This window comes from Mycteria americana, chromosome 6 (assembly GCF_035582795.1).
Source record: "Mycteria americana isolate JAX WOST 10 ecotype Jacksonville Zoo and Gardens chromosome 6, USCA_MyAme_1.0, whole genome shotgun sequence".
Taxonomy (NCBI): domain Eukaryota; kingdom Metazoa; phylum Chordata; class Aves; order Ciconiiformes; family Ciconiidae; genus Mycteria; species Mycteria americana.
The window spans coordinates 37,797,928-37,825,066 of record NC_134370.1 but is presented as its reverse complement, the minus strand read 5'-3'; the positions used below and the strand labels follow the sequence as shown (position 1 = coordinate 37,825,066).

General features: G+C 44.1%; 1 protein-coding gene across 1 annotated transcript; it reads right to left on the bottom strand.

The window, feature by feature from the left end:
* Positions 1–1,661: 1,661 nt before the first annotated feature.
* Positions 1,662–22,860, bottom strand: LOC142411439 (hexokinase HKDC1-like). The gene is made up of 18 exons (XM_075505364.1): positions 22,653–22,860; positions 17,937–18,099; positions 15,230–15,378; positions 15,019–15,138; positions 14,105–14,200; positions 12,668–12,767; positions 11,850–12,033; positions 11,123–11,278; positions 10,105–10,338; positions 9,057–9,361; positions 8,600–8,748; positions 8,393–8,512; positions 6,618–6,713; positions 6,427–6,526; positions 5,238–5,421; positions 4,412–4,567; positions 3,430–3,663; positions 1,662–2,785 (listed from the first exon to the last, which is right to left on the bottom strand). The coding sequence occupies exons 1-18, from the start codon at positions 22,713–22,715 to the stop codon at positions 2,641–2,643; spliced, it is 2,754 nt and encodes a 917-aa protein (XP_075361479.1). The 5' UTR covers positions 22,716–22,860; the 3' UTR covers positions 1,662–2,640.
* Between the last annotated feature and the right edge of the window lie 4,279 nt (positions 22,861–27,139).

Below are 27,139 nucleotides of genomic sequence, written 5' to 3'. Positions count from 1 at the left end.
CATCTCCCTGCCCGGCAGATGTGTATCAGAGCCACGTGGGAACTGCCTAGCTTCAGAGCAAGCCAGCAGCCTCCAGAAAAGGCAAGAGTATGAGTGTCCGGGGCCTTAGGGACCTCGACAAGAGCTGTAGGTCACCAAGCACTTTGTAAGCAGTTTCAGGTTCACGTGATCGGATTCCACGACACCCACAGACTCACTGGAAAAAAACTGCAGGTGCAAAAAAATATTATAGTGTGGGCTCAATCTACTGCAGAAAAGGAATAACTGCAGCTGAGGTGTAAACTGACTCTGTGCAAATATTTATTTTCCAAAAAAGACTAAAAAGAAAAATCAAAGCAATATAGGATTTCTTTCTAAATTTAAAGCAAGGTTCCATGCAAGGGGTTTACCTTGTTTTGCTACTGATTTGCATTCCAATTGTGCAGAACAGACTTTAGAATAGAAGTGCAAAAGATACTCCGCACCATACTCACGTGGCCGTGCTGGGGCAAGTCCACATCACCTCGTTCCAGCTATACAGGGACACACATCATCCAGAGATGCACTTTTGCAGATTAGCACAATCCACTCCCCCAAAAGGATGCAGAAGTACACAGATACTACAAGATTTCAGAGTGCCCAGGGGAGAAACAGCCAATGCAGAAGAGCTATTCTAGGCTACTTCTAGGCCCCACATAACCCCAAGCTCTGATGTTTTTTTCTTCTACCCAGCCCCTCCACATTAGCCTGTTCATCACCAGGAAAAAAATCTGTTCCAAATAACTCTGCCCCGACTACATAGCAAGCTTTGGTTTCTGTAGCTCTGTGCATTCTGAAATATAAAGAAAAAGTAAAATATTAAGTTTCTTGACAAAAGGAAGAAAACATTAAACGTAATATGAGTTCAGAACTTGGCTCTTCCCAATTGTTCAGTATAGTGAGCTCAGCACCATGAGGAACTCCTTCAGAAGTGAAAATTATTTCCAGGTACTACTTTTTACCCATCCAGTGACTCCAACACAGACACAGAGCTGTTGACATGTTTCTTTTAAAAACTACGAAACAGGAAATGTCTGTAGCTTGAAATTTTTAATTTGCCATTGCTAAATTTAAACCCGTCGGCTTTGTTACAGATTATTACATAAACCCAACTGCTTATCCCCCTGCACGATAGTTACTTTTGACCTAACTAGGCTTAAAGCACATTTCTTGGCCCCACTTTCTGCTGCCAGCCTGAAAGGAAGCAAATACCCAAGAAGAGAGGATTAAAGGAGATAGAGGAATACTTGAGAACAGAGAATAGCAGGCTACAAATTTGCTGTTTCTCTGTACCATATTATTGTTTCAGTTTATTCTGAGATGGGTAAATCAGGTGAGGGACACTCAGTCGCAGAAGGGCACAGGTTATTTTCCTGGTGTTTGCATGCCTTTGGGCACGCTACTGCCAAATAAAATGGTGTTTTATCAGTGGGGAAACAGTTTGAGAAACAGGCAAATTCAGCTGCAATTTGACAGGTCCTCTCCACAAACTACCTTCATCGTAACTGCAGTGCTGCTCACTAGTGTTATAGATAGGTTTAAAGAAAGCTCCCACTTGTCTACATGTTCTTCCCACAACGCAGAAGAGGCACTAGACAGAGAATTGAAGGCTCACAGCACCACAGATTTATTTACAACAGACTACAAACAAGCAAAGCAGCGGGTAACAGAAAATGAAAAACAAGGATAAACTCCCTTCCACAAAACAGAAACTATCCTCCCATGGACAGGCAAGGAGATAACTGAGGGAAACAAAGAGGAGAATTTCAGAAATTCAGGTGACTTTTTTTCTCTCTACAAAGCTATTTTGGTGGCCTAAAGATGAACAGATTTCATACTCTCTAGTTAGACATAGCAGACTCTGTAGCTGCTTCTACATCCTCTCTTTCCTCCAGTATCAAAAGAATCAGTCACAGTCAGAATCCATCCAGCATTGGTTTAGGTTTGTGTGCACTCAAATGCACTAATATATTTTGATACAAATGGATTATTTTATGGAATCATTATTTTTTTCCTTTACATTCATCTATTAAACATGCCTCCTGTCCTCAGGGACACACGTGCAACCAGTGTAGCAGTGGTAGGGGAGCATCACTGACCAAAGCTCATTAATTTGTTTTACGTGCAGATTTATTGTAAAACCTGTGAAGCATTGAACAAACATGTCCACTAGATACGTGCAACACCAGGATCTCAATATTCCTTGAGCCAGGCCAAGCCAAAACTAAAACACACAAAAATCCTAAGAAACTGGTGATAAATTCAGTTGTGGTGCAGCAGCTTAATTAAGCCATTGTAAAAAGACACATTTGGGGTTGATTTTTTTGTTTGGTTTGTTTCTTTGTTTTGTTTTCACTCTCCCATGTGCATTATAGACGTATTTCAGGAAGTACAGAACTGAGTAGATTGCGGTGTGCCAAGACATAATGCCAGTGGGGAGCAGAAACACTTGATCCAAGTTTTCAAAGAACAAAAATCCACAATCCTGGTTGGTCAAAAAACAGCTGCTCCCTGAAAACAGGTACCTGTGTACTGGTGTCTGGCAAAGCTATCTTGAACCACTGCTCAGCAAATCTCTAGTGCACACGCCTGGCAGTGCTGAAATGACTTGACATCTCATTTTTACTTCTGTCCAACATTATGCAATCTTTTTGCTACTGCGGTAATGAGGGCAGCTCCCTTCCCACTTCCATCTTCAGAGAGCATGAAAGTCACATCACACTGAGGTGCCAGTTCCTTCACTGTTTCCCGCAGGACCCTAGAAAAACTGAAAGGAAAGGGACAGAAGAACAGAACATTTTAGCAGCTGCTTTCTGGTCTGAGATCTTTATCTATTCGCAAGGAACCATAATCTCAGCCAACATCTTCCACTGGTTCTCCACAGCATCCCTTTCTGTTTGTTCTTCCTCCTATTCATGAAAGAGACAAGTTTCTGCACACAATCAGATTTTTATTTCCATTTCTCCACTTTAATTTTGTTCAGCATGAAGCCAGACACCCCCCTTGCCTTTCGAGATCATAGAGGTGGCTCTCTTCTCCCAATTCAAAAGCTAATGCATCTACTTCTAGGGCTTGCCCACAAAATAATGACCCAACTCCAAAAACTCAACACAGCTTTCCATCTGGGACACCCGAATATTGCAGAAATCCCCCAAAACATTGGAAAATAAATATTAGAAGAGTAAGTTCACTCAACACCCCAGAGAAAAGAGCCTCCCAGTGGTAACTGGACTTGACGTTGCAATTTTTGAACCTTTGGCTAGGCAAGGGAAATGACAGGATGCAGGGAAACATGTTAGATCTTTATCCCCTCTCATTTTTTATCATTTCAGCAGAAAGCTGGGACAGCTTGGTACGTTTTCACAGTGGAAATGAGCAAACAGCAAAGGGAAGCGGTACCAAGGTACTCACTGTGGATGGAGCTTGTACAAAGTCCCATCTACTCCAACGGTGATTTGCAAGCGCTCCACACCTCGGTTTTCTCTCTTCTTCTCTACAATAGCTGCTAGTCCCGCCCCACAGAGCTGGGCAGCTCTCTTCGAAACAGCTCCACACACCTCTTTCACAATGATGCTGTCTTCACACGTGCTGTCCAGGCCAAGCTGCTGCAGAATTCGCCGGACTTGGAGGAGGGCAAGTCGGTCACTGCACAGAGGGAAACACATGCAGCAACAAGGCATTAGGGGAAGCTTTGGCAGGCATGCAAATGAAAGTCTTACAGCTGAGACTCTGCCATGATTCAAAGGAAATGGGACCACTTCTCCAACTCTATCACTCTCTAATCGTTTTAAGGCAGACTCCAGTCTGAATTCAGATTGAAAACTTGCTCCTGGCATGCCCTTTGCTATGTTAGACTGTATTTCCAGAAGGCACAAACAGTAGTTATTCACCTAGCTCCCAAAGTCATGAAGGAGCTGAGCCAGATCAGCCACTGGACTGTGTTATTTTTGATCTCAAGGTTGAGACACTACCTTCCAAGGTTTTCAGCAGCAGAAGGAGTTTCAAATAGCCTGGAAGACCATTGCAATCATGCACAGATATGTAGGTAAGCACATATTCATGGGTATTTGTATATCACTGACTTTTTTTTTTTTAAGTAAGTACTATTTTAAGTCCTACAAGAAACACTCCAAGTATAATCATGCTTGATGGTTACAGCATCCCAGATAATGCAGCTGTGCAGACAGGAAATGATAATTCATATAATTACAGAATAATTCTGGAACTCCCCCAGTTCCTCAGTCTTGGCTTTTATTCTGGGGCTGGGGGAGGCGTGCAAAGAAAAAAAACTATAATTGACTTCTTGAAGGGCTCCACACACTTGCAGAAGACTATTTTCTAGACGTCCCAGAAGACTTTGAGGATTTAAATGATTTAAATCTAACAACTTTACCTCTCAATCTGAGACAGGAATTTTGTTTCAAATATGCCTCTTTTCCTGAGTGATTCCGAAATCTGTCCTCTGAACAGCAGTCCTTGTTTGGTTAAGTCGATCAAAATTTGCCTTACTATTTCACCTAGGTACATTCCACTGGTCATTTTTTCATACCTGTTATGTTATAATAGAAGAAAAACGTGCTTTTAAAGAGATGGCATGTTAGCTCCGTATAACATGAGTGGTATGTACATGCCCTATCAACTCTCAAAAAAGCAGTAAAAGCTTGCAGAGCAATAGACATTGAACTCCATCTTTCAACCATCAAAAATCTGTTGCAGTGACTTCAAGTGCAAATATTAATTACAACATATTTACCCATGTTAAAAGGTAACAGAACTAGAAAAAAAACTTGCAACATTAAACAGAAGGTAGCATTAAAGCCAGAGTCCACACTGAAGCAAAACATTTCCCTGTCCCTCCCATGCATTCACCGGTGAGTCATACGTAATCAATGCTGTCTTTACCAAACGAAGAACGGTCAAGTTCAGTTTCTCCTCTTGCATGAGTTGTAGTTTACCTTTGAAAAAACACTGCAAGAGGAGGAACACAGCAAGACCTACAATTTGCAGGGAATCTTAAGAGCTGCACTGTTTGGTAACAGAAACAATGTACATCTTGGTTTTTTGTCTGGATACCTGCATTACTTATCATGCAACACATGAAGTATAATATTAAAATTTCCTTTCTGATGTTTCATTCATTAAGCAAATTTTAAAAAGCAGCCAGTGTGTCTCCAAGACTGACTTAATCACGCTCTTAGCATCAAGACCATCACATTTACCTCTGTTTCCCTGGGTTTAGTGAGCCTTCGTCTACCTCTTTATCATATTTTGTTCTGATGTTGTCAATGCAGCCGTTGTCACCAAATCCTCCCCATTCTGTATTAATGCACATTTTTCCTTCATTCCCTTCCACTATTTCTATGTTTTTCATGTCCTCCATGTAGCACACATTGCTGCCCGTTCCTAGGAGGAAAGAAATGACAAGGCTTCAGCCAGAAAAGTGAAGTAGCAGCTGAAACACATGGAAGATGATTGCAGCGATCATCTTAAAAGCTCTCTTCTCCATATCCCAAATTTCAAAGATCTCTCCATATCTTACAGAAGCAAGTGCTAGCCAGTAATGCTAAGAGTGCTGTAATTTATCACAACAGAATGTTACCAAGTAAAATGGGTCCTGCGTAGAAAATTCCCTGTGTAGAGGAATGAAGACTCTCTGTTACAGGTCCGAAATGGCTTTGTCAGCTGTTGGCAAGCACTGATCAGTCATTACAACCAGACTGGCAGCAATGCACCACAAATCACCTTGTATGACAGCATGCTCCCAAAAGAAACCCTGCCAAGAGCCTAGCAGCCAGTCAAGCAACTACTAAGTCTGAAATTATTTGGTGAATACGGCCTCATCACTTGCAACATGGGTTACATTAACCAATATAAGGACCATTTCTCTAAAAAAATGAGATAGCTGATGTACTTAGCCAGCCAGAAGAGTCTATTTTCCAACCGGGGCTTCAGATCTTACATGTTCAGATGTATTTCTGGCTGAAAATTTGGAGGGATCTACTGAGGGAATAATCTAGAAAGCCCAAAAAGAATTCATTCAAATTTTAAAAAATATTTTCTTGTTCCAAGGCCTATGACCTGACTACACAGTAAATATCAATACACTTGCCAAAATGAGGATTCATGCTATATCTACTGTTCCCATATTCTTTTACCAGGCACCCACTTGTTAGGCACCATCAGAGATACGATCAAAAGTCCAACAGATTCAGGATCCTATCTGCTACAGGTGCTATTACGTTCTCTTTTAAATACCATACAAATCTGCCAAGAACTTCAAGTGACCAGTAACATCATGTATCAAACTCAAATAAAGGACATTGTTTTACAAATTCCAAAAAAAGGTGGGAAGCCTAGCACCTGCCTATATGCTTTCTTCTTATAGTGGTCACTTCAATACCACTGTACCTGCGATAAGGCCAATCTCACAGTTTGGATCCTCATATCCGCACGTCATCATTGTCCCAACGGTGTCATTCACCACTGCTACAATGTCCAAGTCAAACTCCTAAAACACAAGTCGCAATCAGTAGTAGGGTCCCAGACGAAGATGGAGTGTGCATTAAACACATCAAAAAGAGCAGAAAAGAATAGCTCACATTTCTTCTCCTGATGGCCTCTCTCAGCATATCGACAACATCTTCCCCCTCACAGTCTGTTGCCTTGAAACCTTTTGTCCACCCCACAAGTGTTCCCTGAAACAGAAGAGGAAGAAAAGCATAAGTGAAGATGGAGAAAAGACTGGAAGTTCCAAGCATCAGTCTTTTCTTGTCTCCACCCTCCTCTCCCCCTTGTTTTTTTTAAATAATGTATTTCTCTGGACAGGTTACTGTGAATGTCTAGTGCAGAGTTGTACGCATGTATCTTTGTTACTCAACTGCTGATGGTAGTGACTCCAGATTTTCTCAGCTATTTATCAAGTCACTGCCAACTCAGTGCCTTCTAACACTCTTTTCTCATTTGGAAAACCTTCCCATCTCAGCTGCTTCTGTGCACATAGCCATTGCATTATCTGGGTGGGAAAGACTGTAAAAAATGCTTTTGCTGTAAGTAATTAAACATTAATGAACATCTACTGTTAATCTTTGGCTCATTTACTGAAGGACACTTGGTATGATCCTACTACTCCAGGCAACACTAATTTGTTTCTTTTTGGACAGCAACCTGGCCTGGCAGAAGTAGTTTTCCCGGTTACATGAATCAGCTTTCCACTTGGTAACTGGCTCTGGACTGCTCTTAAAAAATCTCAAGTTCTAGCAACAGTAAGAGATCAAACGCACAGGGCAACATACTATGGGACCCTGACACAGATGTGTCTCACTCAATTTACCACCACTGATGTGGAATTTGTTTCCTCATCATTTGTCAAGACCTAAGTAAGATGCTGTAGGTTTGGAACGCATATTGAGCGGTCTCCCCATAAAGAGCCAAGTCCTATTGCTATACTCTCAACTGTGATGTGAAAATTGAGACAGAATAGACTAGCTTCCAGACTTAAAAGCTATTGTGAAAACCACCAGGACACAAAAACACTCATTAAAATAGCAGTCTCTCATTTCCCCAATATCCTACATATTTGACTAGAATTAAACAGCACAACCCCCACTCCTCTTTGGAAATGCATCAGAATAATTGAGAATTATTTCTTCCTGAATTTGATTTTTTAATTCTAATTTTTTTCTTACATCAGATCTGTAAAGACGAAGATACGATATCTGTCAATAAGCCATATATGTCAAATTAACAAATCTGAGAGGTCCAACCCTTCAAAGCTGAACAAGCAAGCTCAGTTCTGCCCACTGACACTCAACAAAAAGAAACTAATGTAGTACAGAAGTTATACAGTCAGAGCTGTGCAGCACAGTTAGGAAAACACCCTGGCATTGTAGCTGAGCAAGTAAGAGGCGGCATCTGTTCTCTCTTGCCATTGAAGATTTAAGGCAGCATAAGAGATCCCTGGGCTATTAAAAATATGTAGCTATTTTGCTATCATAAGGGCTTAATCTTTATAGAATAAAAGCAAGTAACATCCATCTCTTATCAGATACAAGCAGTGAAAGTTCTATGTCCTATATGCATATAGGATGATAACTTTCTCATGAAACACAACTCATTTGCAGAGTACAGTAATAAAATCCCCATAAAACAGGTGGAATATTCTCTCCAAAGACTGATTTGCACATCTCTCTCTCTCTCTCTGTATCTCTCTCTCTCTCTTGTCAACCTTGTAAAGTCCGACTTGGAAGAAAACATTTAGAAGAATAGCTTTTGGCTCGCAATCTCCAAACCAACAAGTCACTCTCACCCAAAATGATGTCATTTACCAAGCAGATGCACAGCTGCCACTTGACCCATTCTATGTTGCAGTTCTTACCTTGTCAATGCTGGCTTGCCTGCACGGGAAGGAGAAGGTGAAGCCCAGAGGCAGTCGAGCACCTTTAATCCCCATATACTCCAGAAAGTCTGCTATACACTGGACAATATGGTCGAAGAGCTGGAAGGACAGAAAAAGCATATAAATCTCACAGTAATCCCATGCAATGGCCTTGGCTGGATCAGTTAAGAATTCATTAAAGTTCACCTCTTCCCCCGTCCCTTGCATGATCTCCAAAGGAATGGCAAAGATTTTGTTATACATTTGCACTGATCTTCTTCTCCCACTTCTGATTTTGACAAGCAGAACCCTGAAATTTGTCCCACCAAGATCAAGGGCAAGGAACTTTCCTTTCTCTGTAAGAGAAGAAAGGTATTTCATTTTGGTGCTTCTCATAGCATGTCTGCCAGTCAGAATGGCATACTCTGCCACACATCCCCAAAAAACTTCATCTGTGCCAATGACAGCACACTGCTCCCTATGGCATTTATCCCACCAGTCTTCTAGCATGGGGCTGAAGGGCTAGTCAGATAACATTGCAGGAAGCACCAGTTTGCCAACATAAATCACGCTGGCGTTTGCCAGAATAATTGGCATATTGCCCCCGGAAAACAGACAAGCAACATTCCTGCACCACCTCCAGGTGATCACAAAATGACTTCACCTGTTCCATCTGGTGTTCCACAGACATATGTGGGTAACATCTTCACTGTGGCACTTGCTTGCGTCTCTCGCTTTAGCCCATATTCCAGCTCGGTCCTCATTTTGTTCTTAACTTCTCTGAGGGTCTCCAGGGACAGCAGAAATGGTGCGAGAGCAGCATCGATTTGCTTGCGCTGAGCGGCCAGCCTGTGTGCCACTGCTGTGACCATGGCAGCCCCCTTCCCACTGCCGCTCACAGAGAGGAGGAACCGAACATCACAGTTTGGGACCAGCCTTCTCACCACCTTGTGCAGTCGTTTGGCATATCTACAGGAACAAAGAGTTTCTTTAGACTCTCACAGGCATTTCATGCATGGTTTACTTCACATACACTTCCAATACACGCACACATCCAACAGCACAAGTGCTGAAGCACAGTAAAGAGGAGCACAAGGTCAGAAACTGGTCTAGGAGATGGGTACAATGATTCTGATTTCTGGCTATTCTGCAGAACCTGTACACTTACAGGAACGTGAAGATACCTCTAAACAAGTGCTAGTGCCAAGGGAGAGGGACACTGGAGAAAAGCCAGGCAACATTGGAGAGTCACAATCACAAACAGAGGATCAGAGTTTCCAGCTGGAATCAGACTTCCATCCAGTTTGGGAGAAAAGTTTGGGAAAGTTTCCAGTTTGGGAAAGCTTCCAGTTTGGGAAAGCACTAGTTCAAAAACGGGATGGGGGTGGGGTGTGCACAGAGAAAGAAAGAAAAGAAAAAACCCACGTTGAACTGCAAGTGCCCTGGAGGCCCAGGAGTCACTTGAGGAATCAATCGCTCTTCCCCAGACACCATTATCCCATGTGTTGTGTTGTTCTCACCCCAAGTTCTAAAGCTCCTGAGACAGCTTTGCAATAACTAAGCCAGCCTGATCCTCCGCACTCCACCAGATCTCACCCCAACCCTGCAGCAAAGCCAGCAGTTCTCTGAAAAGCCACACATATATGCAGGTGGAAACTCTTTCCAACATCAACATGTGGTCAGCAATTACCAAATCCTCTTTAGTTACTTACTGGGGGTGGGTTTTATAGAGTCCCCCATCAATCCCAACAGTGGTTCGCATCCTTAACAGCTTTTTATTCTCTCTCAGTCGGGTCAGTATGGCTGCTAAGGCAGCAGCACAGAGGTTGGCCGAGCGGAAGGAAACGATGGTGCAGACATGCTGAACAGCAATGCAGTCCTCTTCAGAGGGAAACAGGTTCAGCTCTGTAAGGATCTCTTTTGTGTTGCTCAGACCTTCCTTATATCTACCCCAAAACAAAAGAATACATCATCTGATGCAAGGATATTAAGGCAACACATAAACCATATTAAGGCAACACATAAACCAATATCTGCATGTTCGTTCAAAAACAAATGAGAGAAGACCAGGGCACAACCTATCAGGCGGCATCATAATCAGTTCCCATAAACCAGTAATGTATTTCCCGCACTATTCCCAAAAGTACCCAGGGGAGAGACCAGACTTTTAAGAGGTTCAGTTCAGTTTTTGGTGACACATACCAATTAGCTAGCCAAGAAGAGAACAGGATAAAATATTTAGTCCACAGAAGGAGAGCACAGGAACAGATGTACAGCTTCACTCAGTACAACAGAGAATTATTCCTGGAGTAACAATCAGAACCAGGATTCCTCTTCAAAACACCAGGATCTGTCAGTTTTCCATGTAGTCATCCATTAGCTGATCCAGAGTCTGTACTACATCTCCACAACCCCAGTATTCCCACATCACAGAAGCTGAAAACTGCAACAATCATCCCATGTACTCAGGTCTCCAAAGAGGTTATTTAAACAACCTGCATCTGTGACGGTTAACAATACATGTGCTACTGCGGAACTTTGCTAAAACTTTATCTTCGACCAATTTCTACTTACAGAAAGATCAACTTTTCTCCTAGGCAAAAGCAAAATCAAGTTGAACAGTTCAGGATTGTTCCCAGTACTCACAAATTATAATTACATGTTCATTATCATTGCTGTGCTTGTGAAAGACTAACAGCCACTCTCAAACAGTATATTGCAGGTTCTTACTTTTCCATTGCAGACACATGTTTCATTTCTATCTTGCCCTTAGTAAGCAGAGCTGTTGACACTTTCCCATTGAAGAGCAGACCTTCCTTTGTCATTTTTAGGAGAATGAGTCTTACAAGTTCCCCCAAATACAGGCTGCTGATCATCTTCTCAAACCTGGAGTGGGGCACAGGAAGGATTACAGGTGTTTACCAGCTAGCCAGAGCTATGAAAACTTCAAGTATGTGCATGTTACGTTCTTATGCAGACTGATCACACTTAAGGATGTACAAAAGGGGTTTGGGAGCTAAGTTGTAGATGGAATGCCATCCCGAGGTCCTGGGACCCAGCAACAGCCCCTCAAGATAAGTGAGTGATTAAAGAGAATTTTCAAAAGACTTGTGGGCAGCTCAGCCAGTAGAAGCAGTTTTGATGAATCAGGCTTTAAATATGCCCTTTGTTTACCTTCCTCCTCTCTTTACCCCTCCACAGCATCATACCAGAGCAACCACCTATTTTTAATAACACATTAGCAACTGCAGCAGCAATCCCTTGGTCTATGAGGCAGGGAGGTGTGAAAGGTACCCACCCTTCCCAGAAGGGAAAGGTCTGGATAGGATAGGACGAGGATCAAGTCAACTCAGGTTCACTTAACCCGATTCCTATTCCAAAGGGGCTCCTGGCATATGCTGGAAACACACTTGGAGAACTCAGACTGCTGAGGCACATCAGCCAGGGAATCACTTACAATTGTTTTCCAGGATTGAGAGATCCGAGATCGAGCTCCCGATCAAACTCTGTGCGGAGGTCGTCCAAAGCACCGTCATCTCCAAAGGCACCCCACTCTGTGTTAATGCACATCCTCCCTTCATCACCTTCCACCAGATCGATGTGCCTCATTTCCTCCATGTAGCATGCGTTGGTGCCAGTCCCTGTGCGTGTTGGAGACAGTGCAGATAAATTACCCATTCCAGGTTTGCTTTTTGTTTGTTTTAAGTCCACATGTTTGGGAATAAGTCAGTATATTGTCTTTGGAAGAAAATATAAATACATAACCCTGTGGTAGAGAATGCTAATATCAAGCCACCCGTGCTTGTCAAATAATCATTTCACAGTGAGTGAAAAAATTTTGGAAATTAATCTAAGGCTTGACTTGTTTAAAAACATTTTTTCTTTTTCAAATGTACATCTATGTGCCTTAAAAAAGCCACCACAACGCACGAAGTGGAGATGCTGTGGAAAGCATAGCTGATCCTAACTACCAGACGTGAGAGGAATTCAGCTTTCTCTGGACAGATAGACAGTAATTTTCTATACAGTCAGCAGAAAAGTTTAGTATGCTGGTCACAACTGAACCCAGACAAAATGGGGACTGTGGTATTTGATGGCAATGTGATCAGCATAAAAACAGCTGCTTTACAGAAGGCAGCCAGGCTTGAAAATCTGACCATTGTTTTTTTCTATTTTCTTTCTACTCTTTCCTGTATTGGGACACTCCCTTCTACTCCAGATTTGGTAGGATTAAACAAATGAGGGGAAAAAAATACTTAATGAACAAAAAATTACCAATTATAAGTCCAACTTCACAGCGCTGGTCATCATATCCACAAGTCATCATGGTTCCCACGGTGTCATTAACCAGTGCCAAAACATCAACATCTATGTCCTAATAGCATAAAGATGGGTGATTAACAGAAAAAAAAGCTTAGAAAGCCTTCTGTGTGTTAAAGCAACAGCATGCAGACATATTCCCTGGGTCGTACTTTGAAGGCCTGGTTCAGTTGAAAGACATAGTACTTCCTTTTATAACACTATCCCCACAACCCTGTAAAGTAACAAACATCTCGGAATTCTCAAGTGCTTGGCCAGCCAGGATCTTTGCTTGCAGGATGTGTTTTTCCCTAATCCAACCCATGTGCCAGAAAAGCAACGTGTTATTGGTTTGAATTTTGTGATGTGCTACCACCCATGTATCTGTCCTTATGGGCTGCATGCTAGGATAATGTCCTACCCCCTGAGCAGATCCCACCAAAAATGGGACAGCAAATATACGTACATAAATGCAGCTATTCAACACGAGGCCATGCACCAATATCACACTCAAGTAAAAAGCCTTTCCATCAAAGCTGTGCAGTTTTCCTTTCACGCTGAGGTAACTTGATAAAGTAAAATCAAAGCTATCAAAGGATTCTCGTAACTCAGATGCCAACACTAGCAGGGGGCCGGACTTCACCCAAGAAGTCTCAGATCCTTTGTTCCTGCTAACTACAGCAAGACTGACACAGAGAAAGTAGTGAACCAAAATCAAGGCTGGATTTTTACCATGTGAGAAAACAGAAGAATTTCCTCTTTACTACAAAGATGTCAAGGTATGGAAAGATGCTTTGTATTTCTTAGATGATGTTACCAATAGCACCGAACATGAAAAACAAGGCTTTCCAAAATATTAAAACATAATGTTATTCAAAGGTACGCACTAGTTCAAGGGCAGATTTAATCATGTCTTACTGCTGACATTAAAAATTACCATCAATCACTCCATCCCACAAATTGAAATGGACGGGCAAACCCTGGTAGAGTTAGGTCTGCCAATTTGAGATGATAGCTTCCCCCTCCCAACCGTCATCCCACAAGCCAGGCTACAAAACACAGTGTGTATCCCCATCTTACCAAATAGGTTCACAACAGACTCCCTTTAGTTCAGACAGACAGTGGGGCCATACTGGTCCACTGCCACTGCCAGCCCAGTTTATCAGTGTCCAGCTGCTATCACTGTTAGATTGACCTGGGGCAGCCTGACGTGCAGCTGCACGTCCCCTTTCACAGCTTCAGCTCTGAGGGAGAGCCCTATACACTAGATATACAGTTATGTTGGACATTTGTTACTGGCTGTCCTTGAAAGACGTCTGACAACTCCCAAAACAACCCACACACCAACAGCTGATCTCCCACAAGGACAATCTGGGGCCACTTAGGTTCACCTCACACAGGTACAAAACTTGCCTTATGTTTCTGGAGGGCCTTGCGCAGCGAGCTGACCACATCTGTATCCTGAACTCCTCGAACTTTGAAGTGTTTCGTCCAGGCAAGAAGAACCCCCTGCAAAGTAACAGTCCAGTGACCCAAAAGCTCCAACTTTAGTATACAAACCTGCCACAAAGACAGCCGAGACCAAAGTCTGTGGAGAAGCCCACTATGTCTCTCCACACATTAAAATGTGGGCCAAAATAAAGTAACAGCAGAACATCTCATCCTGGGGTGTCTGTCACAGAATCACAGAATTGTCAGAACAGACACAACTAAACAGGTACAATTATAAAGTCCCAATCCTGCAAATGCATCTCCCTGTGCTTTGTTTAAGGCATGTGTGGCTTTACTGATGCTCGTCACAAACTAATAGCATTAAGCACAAAGCATTTGCAGGACTGGACCCAAAGCACAGATGCCTAGAAATAAAAAAGAGGCTAGAATAAGAGGCCACAAAATAATTGCAACTAGCCCTTCATTTCCCCACACGGCCTCTCAAACAGCTCAGCTACAGGTCTTTCCTATTTAGAATCAACTGTAAAAAAGAAATTGAATGGAAGTGATTAAAAAAGAAACATGCTTCAGCACACAAAAGTACGCAGTTTACAGTCTAACAGTCTTCATACAAGGGCATGTGGTTACTAGGGAATCACGTACTGATTAAGCAAAAGAATAACTTTAGCTTAAAGATCATGTTGCCTTGAGATCGGAAATGCGTGTTTGAATGGTAGTCAAGTCTAGTTAAATGCTAATGGTCATCCATGCCTTCTTCAGAGAGCTATGTAAACATGACCCCACAAAAAGGCCACAGGGCAACACTCCCATGCAATAGCTTCTCTGGGTTTTACAAGAAGCTAGGCTTGCCAATAATATTTCTTTTCACATCTTACCTCCTCCAATTTGGTCTGTTTGCATGGAAAAGAAAATGTAAATCCAAGAGGTAACTTCTTATGCTTCAGGTTTTTGGTCTCCATGAAGTCTAACAGACAGTCAGCAACGTAATCAAAAAGCTGCACAAGAAAGGAGAGGACAGAGTCACGCTGCGTCCGGCAGGTATGAGCTCAAGCACAGCACCACCACAGAAGACCCTGCGTGCCCTACCTCGGCTCCGTTCCCCTGTATGACCTCCTTGGGTGTGGGATAAAACTTGCTCTCCAGCTGGCTGCTCTGCTTCCCGTCATCAAACACCTTCACCCGGTGGGCACGAAACTGGGAGCCACCCAGGTCAACAGCAAGGAAGTCACCCTTCTCTGCAACACAAGTGGGCAACCATCACCGGTGATGGCCAAGAAGCATGGCTCAGATGCCATGCTGAAGGCCACAGCCCAGGGCCCATGCCTCACTGGAGCCACAGGCTCTCCTCCCCCATCATGGCAGGTCCTTACCCTCTGGGCCTGGGAGCATCACCAGGAAGGCTGAGAGCTGGCAACCCTAAGCAAGGGCATCAGGTCCCTCCTGTTAGCTTGCTATGTGGCAACTAATTTCGTTTTTATTTAGCAGTCTGGTTTCGCCACCCTGCTCCTTCCACAGCAGCATATTTTCAAGCTGCAGAGGGATAAGCTTTTCAGCAAGAGAGGCCCAAAGCAACTGCGAAGCCAACCAGAGCACACAGGGGCTGCAAAACCGTACACCTGAAATGTGGGAAAATGGGAGTTTGAGAGCATTACCTACATCCAGTAAAGGATGCAGGATTTGCAGCCCCATGTTAAGACTTGGCCCTACTGCAGAAGCCAACTTCCAAGTGGGGCAAGACTAATTTGCCACTCAAAGTCAACCAACACAAGCATTTCCAAATGCCTTTATATATTTCTGTAAAAGTACCATCCTGTTTCTCAGTCGGCAGCACTCTTAGCTCAAACATGTTCTTCTCTAGCAAGAGACCTCAGACAGGACAGTTTGGCCTCACTGCTACAATAAAGCAATTATCTATTCATCCCACGCACAGGAGAATGCCCTTCCCCAAAGGAAAATGCAGTGGCATGTGCATAGCCTTGTGTGATCTTTGTCCCCCAGTCCAAACATCTGACTAAACTTTATCAAATCTGGCCCTGAAAGGGAAGGAAGCAGGAAATTCTACCTGTAACACCATGGTCAGATATCACAAAGGTGAGGAGGCAAACTGGGTTACTCAGTAAACTGTGACATTAGTCAGACCGTTAATCCCTAAATGATTAAAAACTGATGACGCTCCATATGGGTCATTTCACGTAGCAACATTGAGGGCACTGTAAAATCTGAAAGTTCATTGCTATTGCAAATGAGAAAATCCAGTCAAGTTTGAGGTGTTTAAACCTGCTGGAAGTTTTGTCCGGAAACAAAATAACCAATAAAGATTTTGCAAGAGAGCAAAAATAGAAAAATCAATGTGATACTTAAAATAGGCAGTGTGTCAATAAGACATAGCCCAACTTGACTCTGCAGCATGTCCTTGACATGCGGAAAGGTCACGCAGGCCAGGAGAGCATTGTCCAAAGCTGGCCTGGAGGAACGTGAAGTTTTGCAACAGCAATGACACTACATGCAATTTTCCAAGTCTCCTGACCTCAGGTGCTCCCTGCAATTTCAGGACAAGGTCAGTGTCATCTAAGACCTCAGAACCAGTGACGATCACAGAGCTAGCAAGGGCTAAGCTAATATTTCTTTTTCTTTGGTGAAGATAGCAGCAAAAGGAAGAGTGCCCAGTTCCAGCCAGGCAGTTTCCAAGGGGTTTGCATATAATTTCTCTGAGATATCCCTCATTTCAAGGGACTAGCCTCCAAATGTTCCCTTTATGCCATTAAAGCCACAATTTCTCATTTAATTGTACGAAAGTTACCTTCAGAAGGGATAAAGTCCTTGGAAATGAGGTACAAAGCAAACATTTCTCTTACGTTTTCCACATGAACAGCTCTTATACACTGAGTCCTGACCGAGGCCAGACACAGTCCTGCACAAATTCAGACACTTGGTTAAACCTGGGAAAAACATCATTTTCTGTCAGTCTGCACTGCTGGGAGCCAGCTGAGCCAGGAGCGTTATTTTGGATGTGCACACTTCTCCAAACAAGACAGGCTCTTAGATCCTACCTCACTTCACATCCTCCCAGAGGGACACCATTGCACCTTCTCCCTCTCTAAGTCTCAGGGGCAACTGGAAACAAGGATCCAGCTGCGGCAGCAGAGCAGGCTGTTTCCTGGTAGACCCTATCGAGAAGCAGATTTTCCCAACGCAGAAGGCAAAGGGCAGGAGGCGATCACTTTTTGGGGCAACAGAAAGAGCAGTGCAGAGTTTTCTGTCAGAAGCCAAGAGGGGATCACAGCTCCGAGAACGCAACACTGCTGCCAGTTTGCAATTTGAAGGGTTTCACTGCAGCATCCTGCCTTCTCTGTAGCTCCATGAATGCCAGAGCCACAGCATTGCCCACGTCCCCACACCTGCAGCACACTGCACTGCAGGGTCTGAGCTGTAGAGGCTGCCCTTGCCGTGTCCAACCACAGCTCCTGCAGCAAGGTCTGCACTAGGTACAGCCACATTTGCAGATAAAAGAGGCTGTTTTCTGAGCACTTACTAGGTCCTTTCCTCCAACAAGCAGCACTAGGTCAAAATCCACCTGGTGCAGGGAAAAAACCCTCTGCCAGCACTCCCCCAAGCTGTTGTCTCCTCAATACACACGTGCTTTCTCAACATGAGATGGGCAGTAACTGGAAGCCCTGTGTCCTTGGGCAGTAACCTGGCTGCCCTGTGTCTTTGTTGTGCTGTCCTTGAGTACTGGCAGCAACCCATCATCTTCCTAAACCAGCACTGCTGTGATGGAGCAGGAGGAACTCACCTGTGCCATCAGGAAGCGAGCGCACAAATGATGGCAGCATTTTTACTGTTGCTGTGGGGTTTGTGTCTCTCCCCAGGCCCTTCACCATCTCGGCCTGGAAGCGAGCCATCACATCCAGCAAGACATCATCGGAGAGACGCATGTGATACAGGTATCTGTCAACCTGAAAAGATGAAAGGTGTTACTCAGGAGGCATGCAGGCTCCTCAGTGCTCAGCAGCTGCCCGAGATGAGCGCTGCTTTCACACTACAGAAGGACTCTCCTATGTGTACTGGTGAGGCTTCCTTTATTTCTGCAAGCAGAGAAAATGCAGGAACTGCCTAGCCACTTGCACTAGTTTTCTAACCATGAGGGGTACAGTTTGGCATGAAGGATCTGAAAATCCTGAACTTCAATTCCAGCAGCACCCCTGCATTATGTTGGACAAGAATTACTTGCTCATTCCCACCCACTTGATGGACATGAGGCTAAACAGATCCCAAGGAGACAAAAGAATTCCTTTCACATATGTAATAAACTGAAGGTGAGCATACCACCAACGCAAACCCCACCTCTGTGATTCTACAAGTTCATTTCATTTTTTACCTCAGCACCTGAATTCCCATGATCGTCAGTGCAAGCAAGCTCCAGGACATCATCAGAACATTTACTCTTATAAAAACTTTGTTTTGAAACTGTTTAATGCAGCCTTGGTGAATTACTGTCAAAAAGTTAGCCATCTTTTCTGATGGCTCAGTAACTTGCCAACATACATAAGCCCATGAAACTTGCTTGAGACCCTGACAAGCTGTTTTTACACCATCCTCTCCTCCTATACATGTAATAAACTAGAACTGCAAAGTATCTCGACCCGGTGAGAATTTGGCCTCTCTGAGTCAGGTCCAGAAAATGCCATCAGTACCCAAGCATGCCAGCCACAACGTGAAAACATCTATTCAGCTACTTCTTCACTCCACAGACAATTAACTTTGTTGGCATGCCAGGCTGGAGCTCAAAGCCTTTTTCTCACTACAGCTCTGCCCTCCATTCTCTTGTGATTCTAGAATTACATTTAAAAGACATTTTTGGGTGCAATCAATATCCTTTCTTAAGGGTCTATAACTCGCAGCATACATCAAAATAAAAGCCAGCTGAATTTAAAGGGAATCAAAAGCATCTATGAAGTAGCAGACACTCATGCAGATAAACTGGTAGAGAAGCTAATCAGTGTTTCTGTACAGCTTCATCAGGGCAAAACTTAAGGTTTTCTTCTTCAGGACCACACACTGCTTGGACTGACATTTACCTGCAGGGCTGGATACATGGCTGTAAGGTGGCCTAGAAACTACATAGCTGGGTACAGCAAAGGATTAACCCAACAAAATAAGAATCTGATGACATCCAAATGCTTTTCCACTGGTGTCCTGGTTTTGGCTGGGATAGAGTTAATTTTCTTCCTAGTAGCTGGTATAATGCTGTGTTTTGGATTTTAGTATGAGAATAATATTGATAACACACTGATGTTTTGGTTGTTGCTAAGTGGTGTTTACACTGGTCAAGGACTTTTCAGCTTCCCATGCTCTGCCAGGTGCACAAGAAACTGTGAGGGGGCACAGCCAGAACAGTTGATCCAAACTGACCAAAGGGCTACTCCATACCATAAGACATCATGCTCAGTATATAAAGCTGGGGAAGAGGAAGGAAGGGGGGGACATTCGCAGTGATGGTGTTTGTCTTCCCAAGTAACAGTTACGCATAATGGAGCCCTGCTTTCCTGGAGATGGCTGAACACCTGCCTGCCCATGGGAAGTAGTGAATGAATTGTTTTGCTTTGCTTGCATGCACGGCTTTTGCTTTACCTATTAAACTGTCTTTATCTCAACCCATGAGTTTTCTCACTTCTACTCTTCCGATTCTCTCCTCCATCCCACCGGGGGGGGAGTGAGCAAGCAGCTGCGTGGGGCTTAGTTGCTGGCTGGGGTTAAACCACGACCACTGGGGAGCCAGGCTTTGGTGCTGTATGAGCAAACATGATGCAGGCATAATAATTCTGTGCTCCAAACAGCTGGATGTCCCCTGGATGTCCCCCCTACTCCCCATGACATGAGACTCAGGGCCAGAGGTGGTGGGCAGGGGAGAGAGGTGGGACAGCTTCCAACGCTTCGCTAGTACAGACACTCAGCTCTTGCACCATGGGCTACATTATTATGCTGCTTTATCTGTTCAGAGCATTTCATCAGTCCCATTTATATAGGGAGGTCTGGAGGGTTGGGAGAACATGCACAAAACAAGTCCCACCGGCAACAAGGCAGGATTTAAAAGGTAGCATTGTTTAAACAGAGGAGAATGCAGGTTGTAGATAAATTGGCCTCTTCTGCAATTTGGACTGGCCACCTATATTAATGAGGCACAAACTAATTACGTATTCACAGTTCCATTTTAAACTGATGGTCAGCAATGACCCACCTGAAAGAGCCAAGACCCTGAAAGTAACTCCAGCACTCACCTAACAACTCACCTAACAGCAAAACATACATACACAGAGGAGAAAGTCTTAAACTACAAGATGCAATTGGCAGGGAGCAGCAGCTGCCTTTCGATACAGCTATGCCTTGAAAAGGCCATTAGTTAGATCTTTCTTTGTAGCCCTTGTTTGCACAAGCACTTGATTTTCCTCCAAGGCTTTTTGAGGCCACATCACCGTGTAGGATCCACCACCTCAGCGCAAGCACCAGCATGCTTTGTTGGGCATACCAAAAAAAAAAAAAAAAAAAAGAAAATGAAAATACAATGACTGGAGACATACAGCACTCATGCACTCTCACACAGACCCAAATAACCTTGTGACAAAAGTCACTGTGGAAAAAACCTAAACAGTAATAAAAATGACCGTGTCTGTCTGCAGAAAACAAGCACTAGCTCCCTGCTCCCCACAGAAATTGCATTCCCCACCCTGTTTACCTACAACCATAGGAGGAGACAGTCCTCTCCGAGATACTAGATAAGGCAGAGCCCAGGAAAACCTGCTGACTCTCTAGCCTGATTTACAACCAGGGCAAGGGCCTGCTCACATACTATTTGCTGTAAACACAGGAATGGCCAGGCCGTGCAACACTAAACTGTCTCCCTGCCTCCTCCCACCGCACAAGGACAGTCCTTGTTTTCAACTGTCTTGCCTCAATTATAGAAACAGCACTGTTTTCATGGCAGGGGGCCTCTTGTTCTTGCCACCAGAGAGAAAAAAAAAACCTGGGGAGGGAGAGGTGGGAAGGCATTCCTTCTTTCTAATTAGGAAGAAAACAACTCTGCTCCATACAGCCTACCTTGGGCTTCTTAAAAGAGAACTCTAAAGAGAATGCGGTTTCTTGCCTTCAGGCAGGGCTAGTTTGCACCTAGCAGAAAGATTTAAATTTTTTAAATGGCTTTGCCGGAAACCCTCTGCCCCCTCCTCTCCACTGTCCTCACGTCAGGGAAGTCCTCCCTCAACTACACTCTGGATGTTTCTTTGAAGAGCTCACTCCACCCAAGCACTGCTCCACAAGGTCTCTCCCTTTCTTAGTAAAAAGTAAGAAGAAATAGCGCTGTCTAGATGAGAGATCTTAGATCAGATCCTCATACAAGGAAAGGGCATTGGGGCCCCCTTCTGATCATATCAAACCCTGGGAATAAAAGGGCTATGATTGAAAGACAGTCAAAGACATCTGACTGTTGAAATACCAGGACCTCTCTTGCAACACTTCTCTTCAAGGCAGAATTAGTGGAAGATGCCCCCCTAAGAACAAGCCACTCCACGTTTAAGCAAGGGCACCAAGAAGACAACCCAGTGTTGCTCGCTTTTCTGATGAGCTCAGGGGTGCAGGCGGATCTACCCACCAGGACCTTGGATCTCCCGCACTGCCACACGACAGCCCCGCCTCCAGCTGGCTGGAAAACAAGAGGACAGAGCCTGGCAGCAATGGCCACCAGAAAGCACTCAATGGAGATGCCAGGAGAACAGAGGACCTGCAGGGGACATGTCTAGAAACCAGAGAACCTCTGATCCAAGAAGCTTACAGGTCCCACGTGGTCTTATGATGGAGAGCCAAAAACCCAGTACAGCATGGCCGTGAAAGTAGATTAGGGAAGAGCAACCATTAGGCAGCTCATTCCCAGTACTGATGGCTTCAGATCTGGGCCATCTTGAGCTTTTCCAACTGTAATTAAAGGTCCCATCTATAAACACCAGAGTGATCAGCCAGGTTCGGGCAACCAGAGAGGAGGCACAGGCACTTCTCCCACACCAACACTAGTTGGAACTGTCTCTTGAGTCCCAGAAGACCTGGCCCAAAGACCCCAGGAGTTTTCCCTACCCCTGCTACAATGTGAGTGACTCTGATTCCTACTCAGCTTTAGAAATCCCATCCTTCACGCTACACTTGCAAAGCGATTCAACAAGAGGTTCTTTCTGCCCTCTAGACTACACCACACCACGCCAGATAAAGTTTAAGCACCACTTTTCCTTACTGAAGATCATTTGCTCCATTATTGGAAGAGAACTTATAACTGTGCAGGGAAAACACTAACCAGACCTATTTTCACACTCATCAGATGGTTTAAGGTCCAAATACTTCTTACCCCATTTGCCTGTATGGCTTCAGCAGATAATGCCATTATCTAGTCTGCATTACATACTGCAGACTCCGCAGTATCTGAGTAACACAGTTCTCAAAATAGGAATCAGCTAACGCTGCATCTTACCTTTTTTATTTGATCCTCTTTTAGCTTTGTGAAATGGAAAGCTAGCAAGTGGACGGCAAACATTTTCTTGAAGCAGATGGATGAGTCAGTAGTGACAGAGCTGCTGTAACTCCAAAGCGACAGGTCTTTATTCACGAAGCTGGAGCTAGAGAAACTTCAGCTGAGGCATTTCCCCCAGGGTGAGATAGTGGAGTTCCTGGGAAATTGAGTCCAGAAATAAATCCATCCAGTGTGATCGGTTCAATGACTAAACTTCTGCCTCTTTGTATCACCCCCTCCCATCAACCCAAAGTCCCTCCCTTCCCAGCTACACACTTCATTGTGCCAGAGCAGGCACCTGGAGAGCTGCCAAGCTGAAGGGGAGAAAAATCGATTTTGTTACTGCCCCACTTGGGAATTGTTACTACTTCGCAATGTAGTTGCTACGCAGCCTGCCCTGCTTTGCCCCACTTCGTTCCCGGGGGCTGACAAGCTCCCACCAGCACAGCGTGCAACAAACTGCTGCAGGGAATGTGGAAAGATAGAGAGGATTTTAGGAGGTTTCTTCCCTCTGCTCAGCACTCCCACTTGCGAGACGAGCTCTTCTGCATGAATGAACTCCACTCTAGTTCCACACAGTGCACCCTTATCTGCGGCTTTTTTCCAATTAAGCTTCAGCCGTGTAAAGGAGCAGAGAGACACACAGACCCCTGCCCCCAGCTGAAATACCTCTTGCGCAATTTCCAGCTGAGAGGTTTTGTACAGATTATTCTCCCTTCACCCCTCCTGAAGACAAAGTTTCAGACCAATACAGGTCCTCGGTATTGCAAAACCTGTGGAGGGGACAGATTTACCTGGCATCCAACAGTGTTGACATCAGACTGCCTCAGTCGATAAATGCCCTTACAGCAAGAGCGGCTTCCTTACACCATCAGAGCTGAATTTGACACAGCCTTTAACTATTACTCTCAAAAGTTCACTCTGAATACACAAGTGTTTCCAGGATTTTGTCACTGTATCAAGTGATATGGACTATGGAAACATCATCCAAAGCAAACTGGGTGAAATGTTGACACAAAGGAAAGAAACAAAAAAAACCCCACAAAACAAACCAAAAAAAAAAAGGCATTCTCATAGAGTAATTAGAGGCTCACTCTCAAACTACACCTACACTCAGTGTGTTTTCCCCCAGTTACTGTTCAGTATTTCAGCTGGAACTGAGGACACTTACTGCACTGGCAGACAATTGCTACCCAAAATTTCGCAGAACAAAATTACAACTAAAAATTATTTTGATAAATGAGAAAAACAGCCTCGGCGCAGGGGGAGAAGAGGGAGATGGAAAGGAGGGGGTGCCTAGTAATGGGAGGAAACACAAAGAACTATGGAGCAGAAGCAGAAAATTGTCTACACAGACGCAGGGCAGGGCAGAAGCAGCCAATTAGCAGAAAAGGATCTCAGGCTATTTCAATTCATAGCCTAAAGCGGACCCAACAATCTCATGCTGTTGTAAAAAAAGTATGATTGATCATCATGCTGGGCTGTATGAACAGGAGTATAATCCGTAGACACACAAAACAACACTGAACTCTATACTCGGCACCAGTCTCAGGAATAGGACTCTGCCCAGTCCTGGCAGCTACAGCACATCAAGAAAGCATGGGTCAGAAGGAGAGAACTCTGCTGAACATCAGGAGCACTCACAGGTTACATATTTTTAGCCTCTGATCACAAGGAAAGACTGGAAGAGCTGAGGGAAGGGAAGGGAAGGGAACTCCCTCTGCAGAGACAAATTATACAGAATCTCTGCTAGGAAAGGTTGAGGTCTTTCCCTCGCCCCCCCTCCTGCCTTGCATCAGGGATGAGCTCTGGACACTGGGAGATCCCGCCAGCTCTATTTATTTTCCACTATTCTAGAACAAGAGTAAAGCAGACAGAGTGGCTGAACAGTCCATAAATAGGGCTTGTTCTAAAATTAGGCCTTTGATCTTCAAGAGAAAGGGAGAAAAGAAACTAGAAAAAAGCCACGCTACCAGCCAGAAAGCACGGTTCACTTCTCCTGTATTCATCTTTTAATAACTGCTGGCTCGTTAAGTCAGACACTGACTCCCAGAGGGACTGTCTCTTTCCTCATTGTTTACCCATGCCATCTGAGTCACAACCCCTCTGGCCAGCAAAATTGAAAACATCACCTTTCAAGCTCCATCCCACTTTGATCCAGAGCTCATTGTCTCTGTAATACAGTAGATTTATTTTTCATTCTCTCTTTTCTTTCTTTCTCTAACAGATGCCACTGGAAAAGGGTCTCAAAGATCTAAACGTTACTAAACTGGCAGCAAGCTCTGTTAAATACCTGACATGTCAGAATCACTGCGTAACTTGTTCGCTCATCCCTGGTGCATCCTAGCAGGCAGGCTGTTGTGCAAGAAAAGACAAGACATTATCTCATTTCCACGCAGACAGCAGTTCAATGCACTAAGGGCCCAATACCCAAATACGTTACAGCCATTTTGTATGTATTCTGGCCAGTACAGCGGAAACAATCCAGGACCAAGTGACCAGATCAGCTCCAATCGCATGCAGCTTGGAGACTTGAGGCAATGTTGGTTTTCCCCTTTGTTAGAGCTGCACCCAATAAAAGTTAGTCACAAACCCTCCCTTCCCCCTTTGCAAGGGCCAACAAGACTTCAAAGTTATAATACCCTTCTCTCTACTTTCTTCTGCTGCAGTTCTCCCTCCAAACCCTGTCTCAAGGCACAATGGAGAGTCCTGAAGAGGCTGTTGCTCATGTTGCCCATCTGCCTCCCACAGCCTTGCAGTCAAAGGCCTGCAGAGAAAAGGGGCTCACAGCTATAACAGGGAAATTCAGATAAACGTCCAAGTACATCAGCTAAACATTCACCAGTTACCTCCAGAAAGAGGTACCATATTAATACGCATTTTATTGCTGGAAAAACGCATCTATCTTTGGTGAGGTATCAGAGGCAGTGGCAACACTGGTTGCTGAGTTAGGCACCCAGGTTAACAAGGAGACAGTGGACAAGGCTACAGGTGACTCATCAGGAGAAATCCTTCTTCGTTATAGCTTATGCTTCCAAGACCAATCCTTAGAACATGTTTCCCATCCCAGTAGCAACAGCTTTGTTCCCCCACTATATTCCCACAAGTTCATCAAAACTCAGAACAGAAAGGGTCCCCACATTCACCCTGCATAGGCCCCTCCTAGGGCAACATGAGGCTGCAAAATAAGGCAAAGCACCTGAAGGGACTGACTGGAAAATCCACTTCCAAGGATAGACACTATTTAGAAGAGATGGAGACAGCACAGACAGAAAAGAGCACATTGGCTTAAAAGAAAGAAGGCTTTTACCAAGTAGTGCTGTTACAATCAGCATTTTACATTTGAAGCATAACAAATAAACACACAAAATAATTAAATTCTGAAATCAATAAACTTCCAAACATCTGTAACCTGAATGCCTGAAATTAATCTGGAAATCTGAAGACCTGAACACCAGTTTTGCAAATGTGATTCCCCGATCAAGTGAACAATGTTGTTGATGTTGTTTAAAAATAAAAAGTTTTGGCACATCCCCATAAAAGAAGAGCACGAGGCCACTCAATCCTCCCCCGGGGGCTTGCTTGCACAGGGCACGTTAAAAATGTGCAGCTGGCATAGCTTTGCACCACACCAGTCCGGATTGTACCACATGGGACCAATTTGGCAGCCATTCTAATGGGAGTCAATGACAGCCACACCATTAGCTCAGAAGAAAAGAAAACTTTCATAAAAAGTCAGCCTCGAAACGCCTGAATAAACTTCAGAGCTCTTAAAACAGTTACTATGGAGTCACTATGGAAACAAGCAATGAGTTAAGCCAAATGCTAATCTCAGCAAAATACAAAAAAGAATGCTTATAGTCATTTAGCTTTCTTATTGCAAGGCTTGCTGCTCAAACACAAGGCTGGCTTATACCCCGAAGTCCCAGCCACTCTTTCCTTGCTCAAAAATATACACTAGTATGCAGCTTAGCATACAATTAAAGGATAAATTTATCAAAACAGACTAGAAGCAAAGTACAGTAGCAATGTGGGTCTCCTGCAACCCAATCCCACACACATTGGGAGAGAGAAAACAGAGTCATCCTTGCACAAGTGTGGTTTTAAACAGTGGTTTGCAGATTCAGCAAGGAGTTTGCAGTACAAGAGGTAAGTGGGCAAATGCATGCTGTCAAAACCCGTCTGCAGGCTTGAGCAACTACAACTTCCCTTTGAGTCTGTCAAATGCAAAGGACAGAAGGAGGCAATTGATACCACTCAATCGCATAAACCACATCACACAAGCTATTTGAATAGTATCAAATTGAACACATTTGTAAGGGGTAATTGCAAGCTCACATTCTGTGCGAGTCATGTTGCTGTTAAGCAGAGACTGTCAGGACTCTGGGAAAGCAAAGCAGAATTATTCATCCACAAAGCAGAAAATTCACAACATTCACATGGCCATC

What these genes read in the sequence shown, in the direction of transcription:
- LOC142411439 (XM_075505364.1), bottom strand. Translation starts at nt 22,715, where the DNA reads ATGTTTGCCGTCCACTTGCTAGCTTTCCATTTCACAAAGCTAAAAGAG. An exon ending in TACAGGGGAACGGAGCCGAG is followed by an intron (nt 15,139 to 15,229) that starts GTAGGGCACGCA and finishes TTTCTTGTGCAG; the next exon opens with CTTTTTGATTACGTTGCTGA. An exon ending in AACAGACCAAATTGGAGGAG is followed by an intron (nt 14,201 to 15,018) that starts GTAAGATGTGAA and finishes GTTACTTTGCAG; the next exon opens with GGGGTTCTTCTTGCCTGGAC.